The 19,160-nt window shown below is 37.9% G+C and overlaps 1 protein-coding gene and 1 pseudogene across 5 annotated transcripts in view; one reads left to right on the top strand and one right to left on the bottom strand.

The window, feature by feature from the left end:
• The window catches only part of HERC2 (HECT and RLD domain containing E3 ubiquitin protein ligase 2), a 230,121-nt gene that overhangs the window by 149,041 nt on the left and 61,920 nt on the right, over nucleotides 1-19,160 (top strand). For all 5 annotated transcript variants that reach the window (XM_029224735.1, XM_029224734.1, XM_029224737.1 and 2 more), the window contains 10 exons: nucleotides 2,758-2,933; nucleotides 6,117-6,228; nucleotides 7,556-7,637; nucleotides 7,744-7,887; nucleotides 9,324-9,414; nucleotides 9,718-9,895; nucleotides 10,083-10,164; nucleotides 10,245-10,416; nucleotides 13,461-13,605; nucleotides 14,258-14,483. In XM_029224735.1, the coding sequence (XP_029080568.1) occupies nucleotides 2,758-2,933; nucleotides 6,117-6,228; nucleotides 7,556-7,637; nucleotides 7,744-7,887; nucleotides 9,324-9,414; nucleotides 9,718-9,895; nucleotides 10,083-10,164; nucleotides 10,245-10,416; nucleotides 13,461-13,605; nucleotides 14,258-14,483 (1,408 nt within the window). The remainder of the gene's footprint in view (nucleotides 1-2,757; nucleotides 2,934-6,116; nucleotides 6,229-7,555; nucleotides 7,638-7,743; nucleotides 7,888-9,323; nucleotides 9,415-9,717; nucleotides 9,896-10,082; nucleotides 10,165-10,244; nucleotides 10,417-13,460; nucleotides 13,606-14,257; nucleotides 14,484-19,160) is intronic.
• On the bottom strand, nucleotides 18,181-18,532 carry LOC114896970 (annotated as a pseudogene).

Below are 19,160 nucleotides of genomic sequence, written 5' to 3'. Positions count from 1 at the left end.
TTTATTTTTGTGTATGGTGTTAGGGAGTGTTCTAATTTCATTCTTTTATATGTAGGTGTCGAGTTTTCCCAGCACCACTTATTAAAGACACTGTCTTTTCTCCATTGTAGAGTCTTGCCTCCTTTGTCATAGATTAGGTGACCATCGGTGTGTGGGTTTATCTCTGGGCTTTCTATCCCATTCCATTGATTTGTATTTCTGTTTTTGTGCCAGTACCATACTGTTTTGATTACTGTAGATTTGTAGTATAGTCTGAAGTCAGGGATCCTGGTTCCTCCAGCTTTGTTTTTCTTTTGCAAGATTGCTTTGGCTATTCAGGGTCTTTTGTGTTTCCATACAATCTGTAAATTTTTTTGTTCTAGTTCTGTGAAAAATGCCATTGGTAATTTGAAATGGATTGTGTTGGATCTGTAGATTGCTTTGGGTAGTATAGTCATTTTCACAATATTGATTCTTCCAATCTAAGAACATGGTATATCTCTCCATCTGTTTGTGTCGTCTTTGATTTCTTTCATCAGTATCTTATAGTTTTCTGAGTACAGGTCTTTTGCCTCCTTGGGTAAGAATCATTGCTTTATTTTTTTTTCTGCCCACATAAAGGCAGGCAAGTTCCATGTGATCCCAGTGTGTTACGTTAAAGAAGCTGATACACAGCCAGTGATAGGTTAAGTTTTTCAAGGTGGAAGGTTGGTAACTTGTATCTAGAGACTATGGGACCATACCAACACTTTCCCCCAGGCCTAAGAGTTGATGCTTTGGCCCTTGGGTACACCAGAAGGTTTTTGTTCTATTTATTTTCTTCCTGTCTTTGATAACTAAAATTTTGGAACACCATTCATTCTTGAATGTCATTAAACTGTTTTATGGAATACCATGTAATAAATTAACAGTTAATACCAATGGTGGTAATAAATTAATAAAGTGGCAAATGATGAAAATTGAAGATATTATTGAGTTTTTCTGAGAAAAGATAATATTGCATTTTAGTGCATTTTATTAACTTATTGCTGGGTAATGGAATGTAGCTTGTCTGTTATCTTAATTATGCTACTGAATTCTTTTTTTTTGTATTTTAAGTAAATCAGTAACCACAGAAATTTATTCGGTAACTGAGATAGGTATTCATGAAAGGTGTATTGATTTTAATAAATTTTAATAAATTTTCAGTTCAGAACAATTTATTACGTAATATTTGAGAAGCACAGAATAGTGTATTTCACGTATATGAGAAATATGAAGCATTGTGAGTATTCATAAAATTCAAGGCCCACTCTCCATCCCTCCAACCAACTTAAGAACTAGAATATTACCATTCCTGTAAAGCTACTGGACTCTTTCTTCTAGCATTGCTTTTCCTATCAAAATGGTTTGTGACAGGAATTTGCTAACATAACTGTAAATAGTAAGTATACTGAATCCTCCATGAACCTATCACCTAGTTTCAATGATTATCAACATTTTTGCCAGTCGTGTTTCACTAACTCCGTCCATGTGTCCCCCCTGCCCCCCGCCTTTTTTTTTTTTGAGGTGTTAAAGCAAGCTCCAGACATGGCCTTATTTCAGTAGTGAGTACTTCAATTATTCATTTCTAACAAGGACTTTAAAAATGTAACCACAATGCCATCACACTGAAAAATTCTCTTTAATATCATAAAATATCCAGTCAATGTTTAAATTTTCCCAATTACCAATAAATGTTCATTTGTAGTTGGTTACTCTGAATCGTGATTCAGGCAGTGTCTGCACTTTGCACTTCATTAAAATTTTTCACTGTCTTGGTTTTTCCTTGCTAAAGAAAGAAACAGAGTCTCTTTTTCTTGTAGAATTTTTCATTTCTCTATTTGCCTTTTTCACTCAACCTGTGCTTCCTGTGACATCATAGGTAGATCTTAACGTTTGATTAGGGCCCATTGAGGCAACAAGAAGTCATTGGTGATGTGTGTGCTTCCTGCTGTTTCAGTGTTTGTTCATATGATATCCAGGAATAGAGGAATACTCTGAATGTCAAGTACGGGGGATGGGGCATTCTGTGGGACAGGGAGCCAACTTTAAAAAATGAATGGCAAAGGTATAACAGAGGGAGGTTGCATCCTGTTTGGATTCTGATTTGGATAAGCCGAATAGAAAATTTGATCACTGGTAGCATTTAGATGATATAAGATTATTGATTTAGCTATCATAATAGTACTGTGGATATATTTTTTAAATGCCTGTATTTCAGTGATACATACTAAAGTTTTGAAACAACATGCTGCCTGGAATTTTCTTACGATAATCCATATATGAACAAAATCAGTCATCCATTGATAATTGTTGAACTAGGTGATGGGGTTATGGGACTCTGTATTGTTTTCTCTAATTTGTATGTAATCAAGTGTTTTTATTATGTTTTAAAAATTATGAAGCCTTTGTGACTACCTGACACCTAATCTCTTTCTTAATCATCTTGGTTTAAGAAAGCTTTAAGACAGAAAAGTTTTGGAGTCATTCAGTAAGGCTATCATACTATTTCATTTTAGTAAGAAAATTACTGTGAGTCCCATGCCTTGGATGAACATCCTTGGTGAATTAACGACTTCTTTTGAAAGCGAACCGCACTCAAATGTGCCTGCCTCAACCCTGCCTAGTATTTCCAGAACTTAAGTAAAGGGGCTCTAACTTTCCACACATTCCATGTCTCATATGTCCTTCTCTCCAGTTAAAGTATCTAATGTGTTTAATTCTGAAAACTCTGTAGCTTACTGTGTTTGTATCTAGTATCACAGGTATATTGAAATTGCAATAAAGCAGTGCAGGAGCTCAGGAATTGATTGTAAAATCCATGGTCTCATCCTGCTGGGACGGATACGTGCGGAGGAGGAAGATTTGGCTGCAGTTCCTTTCTTAGCTTCAGATAATGAGGAGGAAGAGGACGAAAAAGGCAACAGTGGGAGGTGAGAGCTGTTTGCTGTTGGTGGTACTCATGCCCAAACTCTCACTTTCAAAAGCCAGTGTTTAATTGGAGTGTATCTCATAATGAGGATAGTTTAGTGCCCATAGGACTATTTGTTAAGTATTAGTTAATGTTCAAATCATATTCAAAAATATGATTTAATTTAATTTTAGGAAAAATTTAATGTGGAAACACATTGTATTTAGAAAAATTTGCTTAAAAGGGAAAATAAAAATGTTAATTTTTCTACCTGAAATATTACTGTTAGTATTTTGGTATATATTCTTGTAGTTTTCTTTTTTATCTGTCCCTCATTGTGTTTTCCTTTGGAGATAGTGTGGTATGGTATATATTTTACAGCCTTTTTTGTTAAGAATTTTATTAATAACTTTTAAATTAAAAATTTTTTATTACAATAAAATATACATAAATTTACCATCTTAACCAGTTAAGTGTATAGTTCAGTGACATTAGGTAAATTTACATTATTGTGCAACCATGAGTAACATCCATCTTTAGAATATCTGTATCATTAGTCTTCTGTTGTATAATTTTATTTTGTGCAATATTTCATCTCATGATTAAGTTCTCATTTACTCAGTTCCTTATTTTGTATGAGCCCTGTAGTGATGACTATTACTGTATTTATTCATCCACCATATATTTATTGAACACCTACTGGAGGCTAAACCCTGTTCTCTGTCCTGTGAATGCTGTAGTGAACATGCTAAATAAAACAAGACAAACTCACACACATTAGAGTGGCCTCATGGCTGTGGGAAGTGCACGAAGGAGAAGGGCCTGGTGCTTTGAGCGACTGCAAAGGAGCATTGGGCTGTCAGGAGAACAAGGAAAAACTCCCCCCATCAAAGCAAAGTGGGCAGTAAGGGGTGTTGGCAGGGGAACATCATATACCAAGGGTGAAGAAAGGTGTCTGCCAGGTCTGTGCACATTTGCTTTTTATTCCAAGACCTGTATGGAGGGCTCATGTGCAGTGTCTGTTCTGAGCTCTGTTTACGTCCCAGCAGCAAACAGTGCAGGCAATTAACTGTCCTCAGATAAGTTGTCTTTTCACAAATAAATAAAAGTGAAATTGCCAAGTTGATAGGTGTTTCTCTTGTATTGCTGGTGTAGCTGGGTCCTTGCAGATGGTTCACTAGAGGCAGGTAGCAGTGCCAGCTGAGCTCTGCTGATCACTGCCCTTAGCACTGAGTGCTTTCTAGTGTGTGACGTGAGCAGTCTGTCCTTTTGAAACAAAGGAGTTTGGCCCTGCACTGCTATTAAGCACATACTCTTAATCATGAAGAGGTGGCCACTGTGGTGATAAATCAGGTCATTCTAGGGATCTTGGGCTTGGATCCTGTCTTGTTTCATTTCGGAAGCTTTGCAAAGAAGTTGAAGAGAAAATAGTCTTATAACACTACCTTATCTAGAATATATGTTATACTATATGTTACAGTTCAAACTGTTTGTGTCTACATGCATTAATTTAATTAAGTGAGGAAAATGACATTTCACTTAAATAAATCATTGGGATTTTTAAGTGAAAGGATTCTAGAGTCACATTTTCTTATTCGGTAGCTACTAAAATGAATTGGGCAAATGTAATTAGTACATGTACTATATATGTGAAATAACCACAAAAGTTTGAGCTTTACTCATAGGTGAAATTTTTACACAGCTGGATACATTCACAAAAGAAATTCTAGATATTTGAATGTAATTTTTTTTTCCTTTCAAATATCATTAATGAGCTAATAACTAATGAATGGGCCAAGCAGTCTCCCACAGGGCAAGCCCCCGACTAGGGTGTGCCCTCACTGACCATCCGCTGGCATTTGTTCCCCCTGCTGATGCTTACATGGTACCAGTCCTTACATGTCTCAACACTGGTGGAATCCCCTACATACTTTTGAGTAACACTGTGTTACAAGGTATTTCAAATAGAATGTACATATACTTGCTCTCCTTTGCCTGGTATGGGATGAGAGTTTTCCTACCTTTTTATCCCCAAACCATAACATTTTGATCCCTGAAAGTAAATATTCATTAGTATGTAACACGTTAAAAAATCTCACCTATCTGTAAGCTAATCTCTGGAGTCTTCAGTTGTCTATTGTAGCTTATAAAAATAGAACAAAAGCAAAAAGCTAAAACCTCAAACACAGAAGCAGCAGTTTTCTTACCACCTGGCATAAAACTGACAACCAAGCAAATCTAACATTGTTCCATGTACTTCGTGTTCTTATCATGTTCAAGAATTGATGGACTTTTTTTTTTAATTGATTCAATCTAATTTATTTCTGATGTACAACAAATTGGAAGTAACAATAGCCATTTTTCTCAAGTGTTAGCAGTATAGTTAACACTTAATGCATGGACATCGGTTGCTGTGATTTTGTCATTTAAATTTTTTTTTAATTTAATTTTTATTTTATTTTGAAGAATGTGTGGACTTTGTTGATCAAGCTTTTAACCCATCGAGGGCAGGTCAGGAGATGGGATGAATGAGATGGCCTGTGCTTCAGGAGCCTCGGGGGGCTGGGCAGGCCTCCCCTGGCAGAATGGAGATTTGGACCTCCTCCTCCAACGCAGCTGGCCAGCACAGTGGGCAGAGGGTGTAAAGGAAGAAATTTGCATTTTGCCTCAGGACATGTGTTTGTGTTTGAGTACATCAGAGGTCATGTGGCTACATCCATTTTATTATTTCTTTGGGGGGAAAATATGACCAAACAGGGTTTGAGGTTTAGGGACATGGCCACAATGCCAGTCCCGGTGGTGATTCTTGGCGCCATTAACCAACATTCTCTCCAGTTACATCTGCAGTAGCTGTGTGTTAAGGTGATGGGCGGTAATTGCTGTAAAAGCAGTAAAAGCTGTCACGTTCAACTTGGTATACAAGAGGAAAGAGAACTGCACAGTGTCTCTTGGGAAGATCTCCACCAGAATAAAAAGCTAAGGTTAAATTCTAGTATTGAAAGGTAGCATACGGGTATCTAGAGATTTTGACCCTCTGGAACACTAACTCCTGTGTATACTTCAGGCTTTGTTGAATTAAAACAAAACTTTAAGAGTTTCTGATAGTAACCAGCAAACTGTGTGCTTGAGGTTGTTTTCCTTTTTATTTAAAAAATTTTTTTACTCTGATTGACCTCTATTTCTGTTTTATTTTTCCTTTGATTAGCCTTATTAGAAAGAAGGCTGCAGGTCTGGAATCGGCGGCTACGATAAGAACCAAAGTATTTGTGTGGGGCCTGAATGACAAGGACCAGCTGGGAGGGCTGAAGGGCTCCAAGGTACCTGCCCGATACCCAGTGCCCTCGCCACCCCGTGCTGCTCAGGCCCAGACAGGCCCAGCAACAGCCATGCTGCTTAAAGTTTTTATAATGGTCTTTCCTTTTATATGTTGTTTTTAAAGTTGACTTTTCTTAAGTAATTCTTGACATGAACTCACAGACATTATCAAATTTAGTTTCTGAGAAGCCTCTGTCCTTGGAAAATAGTGCACTTTAGATATAGTTGCATTATTGCTGTTTTGTAAACTAGAACATACACTTTTGAAAAGATTTGACAAGCACAGAGGTAAAAATTGTACAGTATTAATTATATTTTAAAGAGTAGGTACAACAATTGATGCATTTGAACTAGAGTTGAATTCAGTGTGGCTCTTAACTGAGGAAGAGATTCCTCCAAATTTTAGTGTCTGGAAACAGTTTCTTTTCAGATGAGCATCTCCACTACTTAGTATTCCATGAGACTTCACCCATCATAAGATCCCTTGTTATCTGCATTGCCGAGAAGCTGAAAAGGAAAGTTAGAACTCATTCATTTTAAGTCTTGTGGTTCTAGTACAATGAAAATAATCTTATGCAATTCAGCAGCCTCGAGTTACATCTGTTTTTGAGGCCCCTGCCCTGCATTTGGAGATATGTGAGGCCCAGAAGCTCTGGGAGCCTCAGCTGTGACAGGGGCTGTCTAGGGGGTCCCGAGGGCATGGCCCTTTTTGGGGTTTGCACATGAAAGGTAGGTTGGCGCTTCACGGTTGGGATGAACATCCTTCTTCCACAGTAGTAGTGACTGTTTGATACTTTCTGACACATAGGAATCATAAAGGGCTTCTTAGACAGGGGCTTTGATAATTTTAAATTAAATCACACCCATCTCTAATGGGAAATTTAAGTGTATAATTTCTTAGAATTAACAAGAATGAGCAGGACATGACCTGAAATAAAATGTAATTTACCAAATGTTTGTTTATATCTTTACATTTATGTGTATTTTATTTTTTGCCTTTTATTATGGATATGTTCAGATGTACCCACGTAGAAAGAATAGGGACCTGAGTTCTCTTGTCCCTGTACCAGCTTCAACAGTTGCAGATGGTCACATTTTTGTCTTTATTTTCTACACAGCCTCACCCCTATTCATTTTAAAGTCAATCTCAGTATATCATTTCATCCTTAAAATACTTGTGTATATCTAAGAGACAAGAACTTTGGTTAATATAACCATGTAAATTAACAGTAATTCTATGTACCATCTAGTAAGATTACTTGTAATTTTAAAAGTATAAATAACATTCTCTCTTTTCTTCTTTATTTTTAAAAAAAATTCTTGTTTTAGATAAAAGTTCCTTCATTCTCTGAGACACTGTCTGCTTTAAATGTAGTACAGGTGGCTGGTGGTTCTAAAAGTTTGTTTGCAGGTATGATTATTCTAATATTTAAAAAGTTTTATATGATGCTTAGGACTGAAAACGTAGTTGTTGCATTGTGAAAAGTGAGTCCTTTCCTCACTCCTGTTCCTTGCAGTGACAGTGGAAGGGAAAGTGTATGCCTGTGGAGAAGCCACGAATGGCCGGCTGGGGCTGGGCCTCTCCAGTGGGACTGTGCCCATTCCTCGACAGATCACAGCTCTTAGCAGCTACGTGGTCAAGAAGGTGGCCGTTCACTCAGGTAAGGGCCAGGCTTTGCACTGGTGCACAGATAAGCCTGTTGTTAGTGCTCTGTAATTAACTGGGGCCATAAACAATTTCCCCTAAGGTGTCTTTGCATTCTTTTTCAAATTTTACTTAACTATTAGGAATAAAAGTTGGTTAATGTAAAACTCCAGGTGGTCTAGAGTTTAATTATTGTTGCTGCACGAGGCTTCTTGGAGGCCAGTGGTTGCTGGCGTTCCAGGCGTGTGGGGCATACCTCACCAAAGGAGGGGGCTTTTAATCTTGGAGCTTGTGGTCTCAGGTTCATAGCATCTCTGCAGTCATCACGTTCTGTGCTTAAATATGTGTTACTTTTCTGGGGAAAGAGCCTGTAACTTTCATCAGATTCCCAGTATCTGTAAATTCCAGTGATAAGAAAGAACCATTTAAAAAAAAAAAATTACACTGCTTCAATTCAGGAAACTTTGAGTATCATTTCAAAGCCCTGTGCTCTGAGGAAATGAACTGAATTAGATACAAACTGAGTTCGTGTCTATACTGGATAGGGTTAGATTTAACCCCTTAAAACAGAAAATCCAAACGGTAGTGGCTTGAGCAAGATAGCAGTTTACCATTCTCTGTAGAAACCTGGAGGTGGGGTCCAGGGCCAGTGTAGCAGCCTCAGTACCTGTGAGGTGCACTAGCTTGCTGTCCACCCCCGTTGCAGCCGCAGGTGAACGTATAAGATAGGCCTTTTCCTCAGGCCCACTCTGCCCCTCCGAAGAGCTTTTCTGGAAGCCTCACTCACTTCTGTTGCACCTCTGTCACCATCCTCTGTGGGCAAGGGAGTCTGGGAAGCGTGGTTTTTAGCTGAGCACATTGCCCTGGATCATGTGGGCTCTGTTGGCAAGGGATAGGGTGCGAATGGGTATTAGGAGCCTAGGAACTGGTGGACACAAGTGACAGAGAGGAAATGCTCTTCAGTCCTGAGCCGGGGTGGATGGACCAGGAGAGTGAGCCATTCTGGGGAAAAAGCATGAGCTGATTGTTTTGGGAAGAGTGAGCATAGTGCCTTAATTGCAATTGATGGTACTTTTGCTTAAATAATTCCATTGTTTAGGTACATTTCACAAAAGCCTAAATGCCACTGCATTTGATAATTTGTCTAATCACAAATGTACTTATTTTTCCATCTGAATTTTGACCCTTTATATACTTAACATAGCAGCAACCCCATTAATAAATAATATCATTTTGCTGCTTCTTTGCGAGTAAAATTCTTTGTAGGACTTAAACTTTGTAGTTTAATAAATGTTCACTTATTTTATATATTTGTCACCCTGAAATGTTCATCTTATTTACTCAATTATTCAACACATATTCACACCTACTGCATGCCAGGAAAAATAGGTAGTTGTGCTGTTAACTTCTGTAAACCAACTTTGGCAGCCTCTCTCTGTGTGAATATTGCAGGTGGAAGGCACGCTACAGCTTTAACTGTTGATGGGAAAGTGTTTTCCTGGGGTGAAGGTGACGATGGCAAACTTGGACACTTCAGTAGAATGTAAGAATATTTTCTTCATTACTTGCTAATAAGAAACTGTTACTGTTAATAATAGTGAATGCTTTTTGATAGTTTTTTGTAGAAAATTGAGTAGGATGGGTTATTTATGAAAACGGAACTTAAAAATATATTTAAAAATTGTCTATGAATGTGGTTTGGCTTCACATGTTCTGTTTTAAGGTTTGATAGTTAACAATCTAAAGATGTTGTTTTGACTAAATGTGGCTCAGTGTTGATGTCCTTTTCTTTCTTCTTTAAAAAGGCTGGATTGATTATAGGGAATATTATTTAATCTTGCTTTAGGAACTGTGACAAGCCACGGCTGATAGAGGCCCTGAAAACCAAGCGAATCCGGGATATTGCCTGTGGGAGCTCGCACAGTGCAGCCCTCACGTCCAGTGGTGAACTGTACACCTGGGGCCTCGGAGAGTACGGCCGCTTGGGACATGGGGATAACACAACACAGCTGAAGCCCAAAATGGTGATTATACACATTTTTGTTGCTTGCAGAAAGTTTACCACCTGCTGACTTCCAGAGAAGATAAGCTCCCAGTCTAGGACAGTTCATAAAGACATGACCAGTATTGGCTTTCAGTCTGTGGGGAAAAATCCCCCTTGCTTTCTTAGTGTCTGTGCTTGATTCTGTTTTTAAATTTGTGATTGAGTAGGTGAAAGTCCTTCTTGGTCACAGAGTAATCCAGGTGGCGTGTGGAAGCAGAGATGCACAGACCCTGGCTCTGACTGATGAAGGTGAGTCCTGTCCTGACTCCACGTTGCTGGGGGAGGAACATTGTGAGACACTGGCCTAAAGTATATATTTTTAAACCTAGGTTTGGTATTTTCCTGGGGTGATGGTGACTTTGGAAAATTGGGCCGGGGAGGAAGCGAAGGCTGTAACATTCCCCAGAACATTGAGAGACTAAATGGACAGGGGGTGTGTCAGATCGAGTGCGGAGCACAGTTCTCCCTAGCCCTCACCAAGTCGGGAGTGGTGTGGACGTGGTACGTAAACGCCTGTCATCTGTCAGTGTGTCTGTTTGGGGCCTTTTAGGGAGGGGGAAACCTTTATTTTCTTCCTCGTTCAGGCATCTTTGTTTTTTAATTTATTTTGAGTTGGGATTAATGACAATATTATAAGAAATTTCCCATTATAACTGGGCTGTTTAGAAAGGAACACTGGAGAAATTTTAGCCCAAACTTGTCTGTCTTGTTTTTTTTTGTTTATTTATTTTTAACGTTTTTATTGGAGTAGAATTGCTTTACTATGGTGTGTTAGTTTCTGCTTTATAACAAAGTGAATCAGTTATACATATACATATATCACCATATCTCTTCCCTCTTGCGTCTCCCTCCCTCCAACCCTCCCTATCCCACCCTTCTAGCTGGTCACAAAGCACCGAGCTGATCCCCCTGTGTTATGCGACTGCTTCCCACTAGCTATTTTACATTTGGTAGTGTATATATGTCCATGCCACTCTCTCACTTTGTCCCAGCTTACGCTTCCCTGTCCCCATATCCTCAGTTCCATTCTCTAGTAGGTCTGCGTCTTTATTCCCATCTTGCCCCTAGGTTCTTCATGACCATTTTTTTTTTTTTTTTTTTTTAGATTCCATATATATGTGTTAGCATACGGTATTTGTCTTTCTCCTTCTGACTTACTTCACTCTGTATGACAGACTCTAGGTCCATCCACCTCACTACAAATAGCTCAATTTCGTTTCTTTTTATGGCTGAGTAATATTCCATTGTATATATGTGCCACATCTTCTTTATCCATTAATCTGTCAGTGGACACTTAGGTTGCTTCCATGACCTGGCTATAGTAAATAGAGCTGCAATGAACATTGTGGTACATGTCTCTTTTCGAATTACGGTTTTCTCAGGGTATATGCCCAGTAGTGGGATTGCTGGGTCCTATGGTAGTTCTATTTTTATCTTTTTAAGGAACCTCCATACTGTTCTCCATAGTGGCTGTACCAGTTTACATGCCCACCAACAGTGCAAGAGGGTTCCTTTTTCTCCACACCCTCCAGCATTTATTGTTTGTAGATTTTTTGATGATGGCCATTCTGACCGGTGTGAGATGATATCTCATTGTAGTTTTGATTTGCATTTCTCTAATGATTAGTGATGTTGAGCATTCTTTCATGTGTTTGTTGGCAATCTGTATATCTTCTTTGGAGAAATGTCTGTTTAGGTCTTCTGCCCATTTTTGGATTGGGTTGTTTGTTTTTTTGATATTGAGCGCATGAGCTGCTTGTAAATTTTGGAGATTAATCCTTTGTCCGTTGCTTCATTTGCAAATATTTTCTCCCATTCTGAGGGTTGTCTTTTGGTCGTTTATGGTTTCCTTTGCTGTGCAAAAGCTTTGAAGTTTCATTAGGTCCCATTTGTTTATTTTTGTTTTTATTTCCATTTCTCTAGGAGGTGGGTCAAAAAGGATCTTGCTGTGATTTATGCCATAGAGTGTTCTGCCTATGGTTTCCTCTAAGAGTTTGATAGTGTCTGGCCTTACATTTAGATCTTTAATCCATTTTGAGTTTATTTTTGTGTATGGTGTTAGGGAGTGTTCTAATTTCATTCTTTACCTGTAGCTGTCCAGTTTTCCCAGCACCACTTATTGAAGAGGCTGTCTTTTTTCCATTGTATATTCTTGCCTCCTTTATCAAAGATAAGGTGACCATATGTGCGTGGGTTTATCTCTGAGCTTTCTATCCTGTTCCATTGATATGTATTTCTGTTTTTGTGCCGGTACTATACTGTCTTGATTACTGTAGCTTTGTAGTATAGTCTGAAGTCCAGGAGCCTGATTCCTCCAACTCCGTTTTTTGTTCTCAAGATTGCTTTGGCTATTCGGCGTCTTTTGTGTTTCCATACAAATTGTGAAATTTTTTGTTCTGGGTCTGTGAAAAATGCCAGTGGTAGTTTGATAGGGATTGCCTTGAATCTGTAGATTGCTTTGGGTAGTAGAGTCATTTTCACAATGTTGATTCTTCCAATCCAAGAACATGGCATATCTCTCCACCTATTTGTATCATCTTTAATTTCTTTCATCAGTGTCTTATAATTTTCTGCATACAGGTCTTTTGTCTCCTTAGGTAGGTTTATTCCTAGGTATTTTATTCTTTTTGTTGCAGTGGTAAATGGGAGCGTTTTCTTAATTTCACTTTCAAATTTTTCATCATTAGTGTGTAGAAATGCAAGAGATTTCTGCGCATTAATTTTGTATCCTGCTGCTTTACCAAATTCATTGATTAGCTCTAGTAGTTTTCTGGTAGCATCTTTAGGATTCTCTATGTGTAGTATCATGTCATCTGCAAACAGTGACAGCTTTCCATCTTCTTTTCCGATTTGGATTCCTTTTATTTCTTTTTCTTCTCTGATTGCTGTGGCTAAAACTTCCAAAAGTATGTTCAGTAATAGTGGTGAGAATGGGCAACCTTGTCTTGTTCCTGATCTTAGTGGAAATGGTTTCAGTTTTGCCTTTCTTGTTTAGGTGAGGTGTATGTATAGGGTTTCTTCTGCTGCTTTGCCGTGCAAGAAGGCTAGTGATCAAATGCGTGCAAAACAGATTTCTGATTTATTTGATCCCTGAAAAAGTTCATGTTTGTTTCTAGTGAAAGATTATTTTACTAAATCAGAAAGGAATGGAATATCCAGCTGACTACGGCCAGGCAGTGTGATGGCCTAAGCCTGAGTATCATGACCCAAAGGCAGCTGAGGAAGAATTATAGCAGAGAGGTCTTTTAAGAGCCATTTGAGGTTGTGTGCCATGTTTTCAATCTGTTTAGATGAAACCTACCTCAGTAACTTAAATGTAAAACACACATGAAGGATCTTGCTAGCAGAATTAATGAATTAATTTGAATTAATGGTATACTATTTTAGAACAATATGATAATAACAGTAATTTCAAAGACCTTGGGAATTGTGTATGATGTTATCATTGAGCTGCCTCTAGCGCTGTGACAGTGAGTGTTTTCCTGTGGGGCATTGCCAGCACCATAACCATGTATTAAAAATGCTCGCTCTTGACCTCCTTGCAGGGGGAAGGGGGACTACTTCAGGCTGGGCCACGGCTCTGATGTGCATGTGCGGAAACCGCAGGTGGTGGAAGGGCTGAGAGGGAAGAAAATTGTGCATGTGGCCGTCGGGGCCCTGCACTGCCTGGCGGTCACTGACGCGGGGCAGGTAAGCGAGCCTGTGACAGGTCCTTTTGTCTGTAGTGTAACATGATGAAACGACATGAGTCCCGGTACTGGGGCACCAGGAGGGTGGGCTTTGTCCATTGTGTTCCTGTGTATATCTGCCTAACTGTCAGCATGGGTGAGCGTACCCGGGAAAGAGCTGCTGACTGATGCAGGCTATAAAGCCATGGGGTTTCCCACTCTAATGCCTGATGGGGAGATATATGTACTTCATTTCAGAAATAAAGTTATCTTTGACAAGTGTTACTCGTTCTTCCACCATGAGAGGCCATCCCGTGACAAGCTCATAGATGATATACTTTGACATTGACTTATGACAACAAATCAGCACACTGTACTTTAATCGAATTAAAAATGAATTATACTTTCTAATTCTGTAAAGCCAAGAAGTAAATTCCTTGAAAAGTGAGCATATTTTTTTGATCATTTTTCTTTGCAAAATAAAGGAAAAAATAAGTTACTATATTTAGTTGAAGAGGAGAACTTCCCTGCTTCCTGTAACAGAACAAAATAGATGAATTCATTGGGTTGATATTAAGTAAATACCCATCTGTAGTCATTGGCAAGAATTTTGAAGTAAATTTAGAGCAAATGTTCTGAAATGTTGAAAAATTCCGTTTTTTCCCCCTTAACAGGTATATGCTTGGGGTGACAATGACCACGGCCAGCAGGGCAATGGCACGACCACGGTTAATAGAAAGCCCACACTTGTGCAAGGCTTAGAAGGCCAGAAGATCACGCGAGTGGCTTGCGGGTCTTCGCACAGTGTGGCATGGACAACCGTCGACGTGGCAACACCCTCTGTCCACGAGCCCGTCCTCTTCCAGACTGCAAGAGACCCTTTAGGTGCTTCCTATTTAGGTAACACAGATTTGTGTTTTATTTGAGACCCCTCTGTATGCTATAGCAATGCCGTCGATAGAATGTGTGGTGTCGCTACCAGATTAGGGGTTGTGGCACCGGGCTAACTGCATTCTGAACCACAGCCACAGAATCATCGTGGCGCACTGTGCTGTGATTTATGCTGGAAGGAAAACTTGAGAAGGGAGTGCAAGGCTGATTCCTGTACTGTGGTCAGGTCAGGTCTGGCAGTGCTGTGCACATGTGCAAACAGGGGAGACTTTATAATAACCACCTGACATGTATAGGCATTTGGTATTTTCAATAACTCTGTTTAGGTGTGATCACCATACAGTAAGCCACACACCTTTAAAGTGTAGTTTTCATCAGCTTTGATCTGTGCATGCCTGGGAGAGCATCATCACAGGTGAGGTAATGGATGAGCCCGTGCACCACCCTAGAGTTCCCGTGTGCCCTTCGTAGACCCACCCTGCCTGCACACCACTGACTTGCTTTCTGTCACTATAGATCAGTTTGCCCTTCAGAGTTTTATATAAATTAAGTCATACAGCATGTACTTTTTTCTTAATCTCACTTTTTTCACTCACCATAATTATTTTGAGATTCATCCACATTGCATGTATCAGTATTTCATTCTTTTTTATTGTTGAGTAGCATTTTATTTATGGATATACTGCAGTTGGTTTATTCATTTGCCTGTTGATGGACTTTTGGGTTGTTTCCAAATTTTGGCTATACAGATAAAATTGCTGTGAACCTTTGTGTACAGGTCTTTATATGGACATACGCTTGCATTTCTCTCTAGGGTGATACCTAGGAGAGGAATTTTTGGTAGATGTAGGTTTATCTTCTTAAGAACTGCAAACTGTTTGCAAAGTGTTTGTTCTAAAGCTCTAGCTCCTCCATATTTGTGTCTGTACCTGGTGCGGTCAGTCTTTCATTTTAGCCATTCTTGTAGATGTGTAGTGGTTATCTCATTGTGGTTTTGCTTTGCTTTTCCCTAATGACTAATGATGTTGAACATCTTGCTTATTTACCACCCAAATATGTTTTAAGTGTCTATTCAAATCTTTTGCCTGTATTTAAACCTAGGTTGTTTGTTTTCTTATTATTGAGTTTTGAACACTTTTTATGTATTCTGGGTACAAGTCTTTCATCAGATATATGATTTGCACATATTTTCTCCCAATGTAGCTTGTCTCTTCATTCTCTTAGGTGAAGTTTAAAGAGCAAAAAATTTCTAATTTTGATGAGTCCAGTTTATCCATTTTTATCTTTTGAATGTTGTATTTAAACAGCCTTTGCCTGACTCAAGATCATAAAGATCATAAAGATTCTTTTCCTGTGTTTTCTTATAAAAGTTCTGTAGTTTTAATTATTTAGGTGTATGCTTGATCTTGAGTTAAATTTCATATATGGTGTGAGGTATGGATTGAAATACATTTATTTATTTATTTATATTTGACATATGGATATCCAGTTGTTTCAATTGCATTTGTCAAAAAGAAATATCCTTTCTTGATTGAAAGAATTTGCACTTTGTCAAAAATCAGTTTATGTGTGGATCTATTTCTGGATTCTCAGTTCTGTTTAGTTGATTTATTTTTATATTTTGATGCAAATACCACATTGTCTTGATTACTGTAGCTTTATAAAAGAATGAATTCAAGCTTTGGTAATCCTTTAGCTTTATTCTTTTTCAAGTGTGTTTTGGGTATTCTAGACCCTTTGCATTTCCATATAACTTTTATTTTTTTTATTTTTAAAATTTTATTTATTTTTGGCTGAATTGGGTCTTCGTTGCTGCACGTGGGCTTTCTCTAGTTGTGGCGAGGGGGAGCTGCTCTTCGTTGCAGTGCATGGGCCTCTCATTGCGGTGGCCCCTCCTGCTGCAGGGCATGGGCTCCAGGTGCGCAGGCTTCAGTAGTTGTGGCACGTGGGCTCAGTAGTTGTGGCTCGTGGGCTCTAGAGCACAGGCTCAGTAGCTGTGGTGCATGGGCTTAGTTGCTCCATGGCATGTGGGATCCTCCCGGACCAGGGCTTGAACCTGTGTCCCCTGCATTGGCAGGCGGATTCTTAACCACTGTGCCACCAGGGAAGCCCCTCCGTATAACTTTTAGAATCAGCTTGTCAATTTTTATAAAATAGCCTACTTGGAAATTTGATTGCACTGACTATAGATCATTTTGGGACTTGCTTCACAGTATTGAATCTTCCAACCCTTGAATGTAGTATTTCTCTCCATTTGTTTAGATCTTTAACATTTCTCAGCAATAATCTGTAGTTTCAGTGTACAGGTCTTGTATATCTTCTGTCATATTTATCCCTAAATATTTCATATTGTTCATCTGTTGTTAATGGTGTTTTAATAATTTCTTTTGTTCTTTGCTATTATCTAGAAATATTCAAGTTGATCCTTGTTAGTGTGTAGAAATACAGTTGATCTTTTTAAGGACATTTGGATTATTTCAGTTTGGGGTTATTAGAAGTAAAACCTGCTATGAATATTCCTATTAAGGTTTTTGAGTCAGTCTTCCATACCTTGAATAAACCCCACCTAGTTTTGCTACTTTTCATTTCTTTGATTTTCTGTTGTTTATCAGTTTTCAGTTTTATTGGTTTCTGTTCTCATCTTTATGCTTGCTTTATGTTTATTTTCTATTCTTTTTCTAGTTTCTTGAGGTGAGAGCTTAGATCATTGATTTGAGACTTTTCCTCTTGTCTATTGTAAACTTTTAGTACTATAAATTTGCCTCTCAGCACTGCTTTAGCTACATCTCTCAAATTTTGATATGTTGTATTTTCATTTTCATTCAGTTATATATATGTATTTTAAGGACATATGAAAAGTAATTTTATTTTTGTTTAACCTTAAACTTGCCAAACTGCTTCATTCTTTGAACAGCATTTATCTTCTGTTTGATACCCAGGCTGCACTCATATTGGAAATTAGTGAAAACCACTTAGTGATTCCACTTTGAAGTTATAACCATACAGCGAGATGTTTTGAATATAAGCCTATCTATATGTTGGATAAACTTTAGGAACTCTTAGTGTCTCTTGTTTTACAGAAATTCTCTCTCTATCCTGATGTACTTTGGTTGATCTAGAAAACTAAAGGCAAAGGGCCAGAAAGCTAACTTCCTTAAATGAGACAAAAGGAAAAATTTTCCAACTACCACTATAAATAAAAATCTTTCAAATACCAAATCAGTTTTCTCAAATCTTTCAAATACCGAATCAGTTTTCTCAAGCATACAACAAATTCTAATTTGATGGTTTTTTTCTTACTACTTCACTTCAAACAGTGACCTATAAATTTGTTTAAATAATAATCAAGTACCTTTTATGTTTTTTCAGAATGAAAAAAATTAAATGCTGTGTTGAAGATACTACTTAAAATACTTCACCTTTCAAATATGGTCCCTGTGTTGAAAATCTATAGGAATTTTTCCAATTAAATTTCAAATCTTCCCACAACCTCTTTGTTTTTTTAAAAAATATCATCTTGGAAATAATTTGAATGAATGCTCTGCAAATCAAGAATTGATTCACAAGTCCCTATTACCATAATCATCAATTTTAACAAGTCTCCTCAATATGTTTTATATCAGTTTTCTTGATTATAAGATGAATATGGAAACATTTTTAATATAACAGAATATTTAATTATATCAGTTTCCCATGAAAACACAAGTCATTTAATGATGTTCCATTGGTTGGCAGGAGGCTCTTCCACTGAAGACTCCCATGGTTTCCATTCCACCATTTTTCTCACCAGACTTAGTTCATTTTCAGCCTAAAGAATCACCTCTTCTAGTTGGCCACCCTGAAGTTGCTCTTCTAATTTTTTAACATCTGGCTCCACTTTAAACCATACGCAGCTTCTCATTTGTAATCTGTTCTATATACCTTTTATATGGTACATTTTTAAGGATTTGTCCAAGAACATAAAGAATCTTTGTATACAATATTTTTAGCCTCTTGTGTGGACTCTTACATACCCACAGTCCCATAAGGCCAGTGGTCTTCTTCAGCATGCCTGCCATGACAGCCCAGTTTTATGTATTTTAAAAATTTCTTTTCAGCTTTGTTTTTGACCTGTGGATTATTTTTTTTTGTACCTTGTTGTATTCAAGTTGCCAAAAAAAAAAAGGTTAAGAACTGTTACCTCTTTGTTCATGATGGATATTGGTTTGTAATTTTCTATTAGTATCTCTGTCTGGTCTCATAGAATGAAGTGGTAAGTGTTCCCTTCTTTTCAGTTTTCCTTTTTATTTTGTGTAGAATTGGTATTCTTTCAGTAGCATTCACCAGTAAAGCCATCTGGTCCTAGAGTTCTTTGTGCAGTTTATGTTTTTTAACCACAAATTTAATTCCTTTAATAGATTCAGGGTTATCTGTTTTTTTTTTTTCTAGTAAGATTTGTGTCTTTGATGGAAGTTGAACTTATTGGCATAAAGTTGGTCTCAATATTTGCTTATTTTTCTTTTAACATTTGTAGACTGTAGTGATGTCATTATTCATTCCTTATATTGGTAATTGTACCTTCTCTTTCCTAGAGGTTTATCAGTTTTATTAAGTTTTTTCAAAGAACAAGCTTATGGTTTCCTTGATTTTTCTTCATTGTTTTTCTGTTCTCTATTCCACTGATCTCTGCTCTATCTTTATTCTTTT

The sequence above is a fragment of the Monodon monoceros genome, unplaced genomic scaffold (genome assembly GCF_005190385.1).
Source record: "Monodon monoceros isolate NGI ecotype Baffin Bay Population unplaced genomic scaffold, NGI_Narwhal_1 Super_Scaffold_16, whole genome shotgun sequence".
In the NCBI taxonomy this organism is placed as follows: Eukaryota; Metazoa; Chordata; class Mammalia; order Artiodactyla; family Monodontidae; genus Monodon; species Monodon monoceros.
Note: the sequence above shows the minus strand (reverse complement) of the source record. Positions and strands in the feature narration are given on the sequence as shown.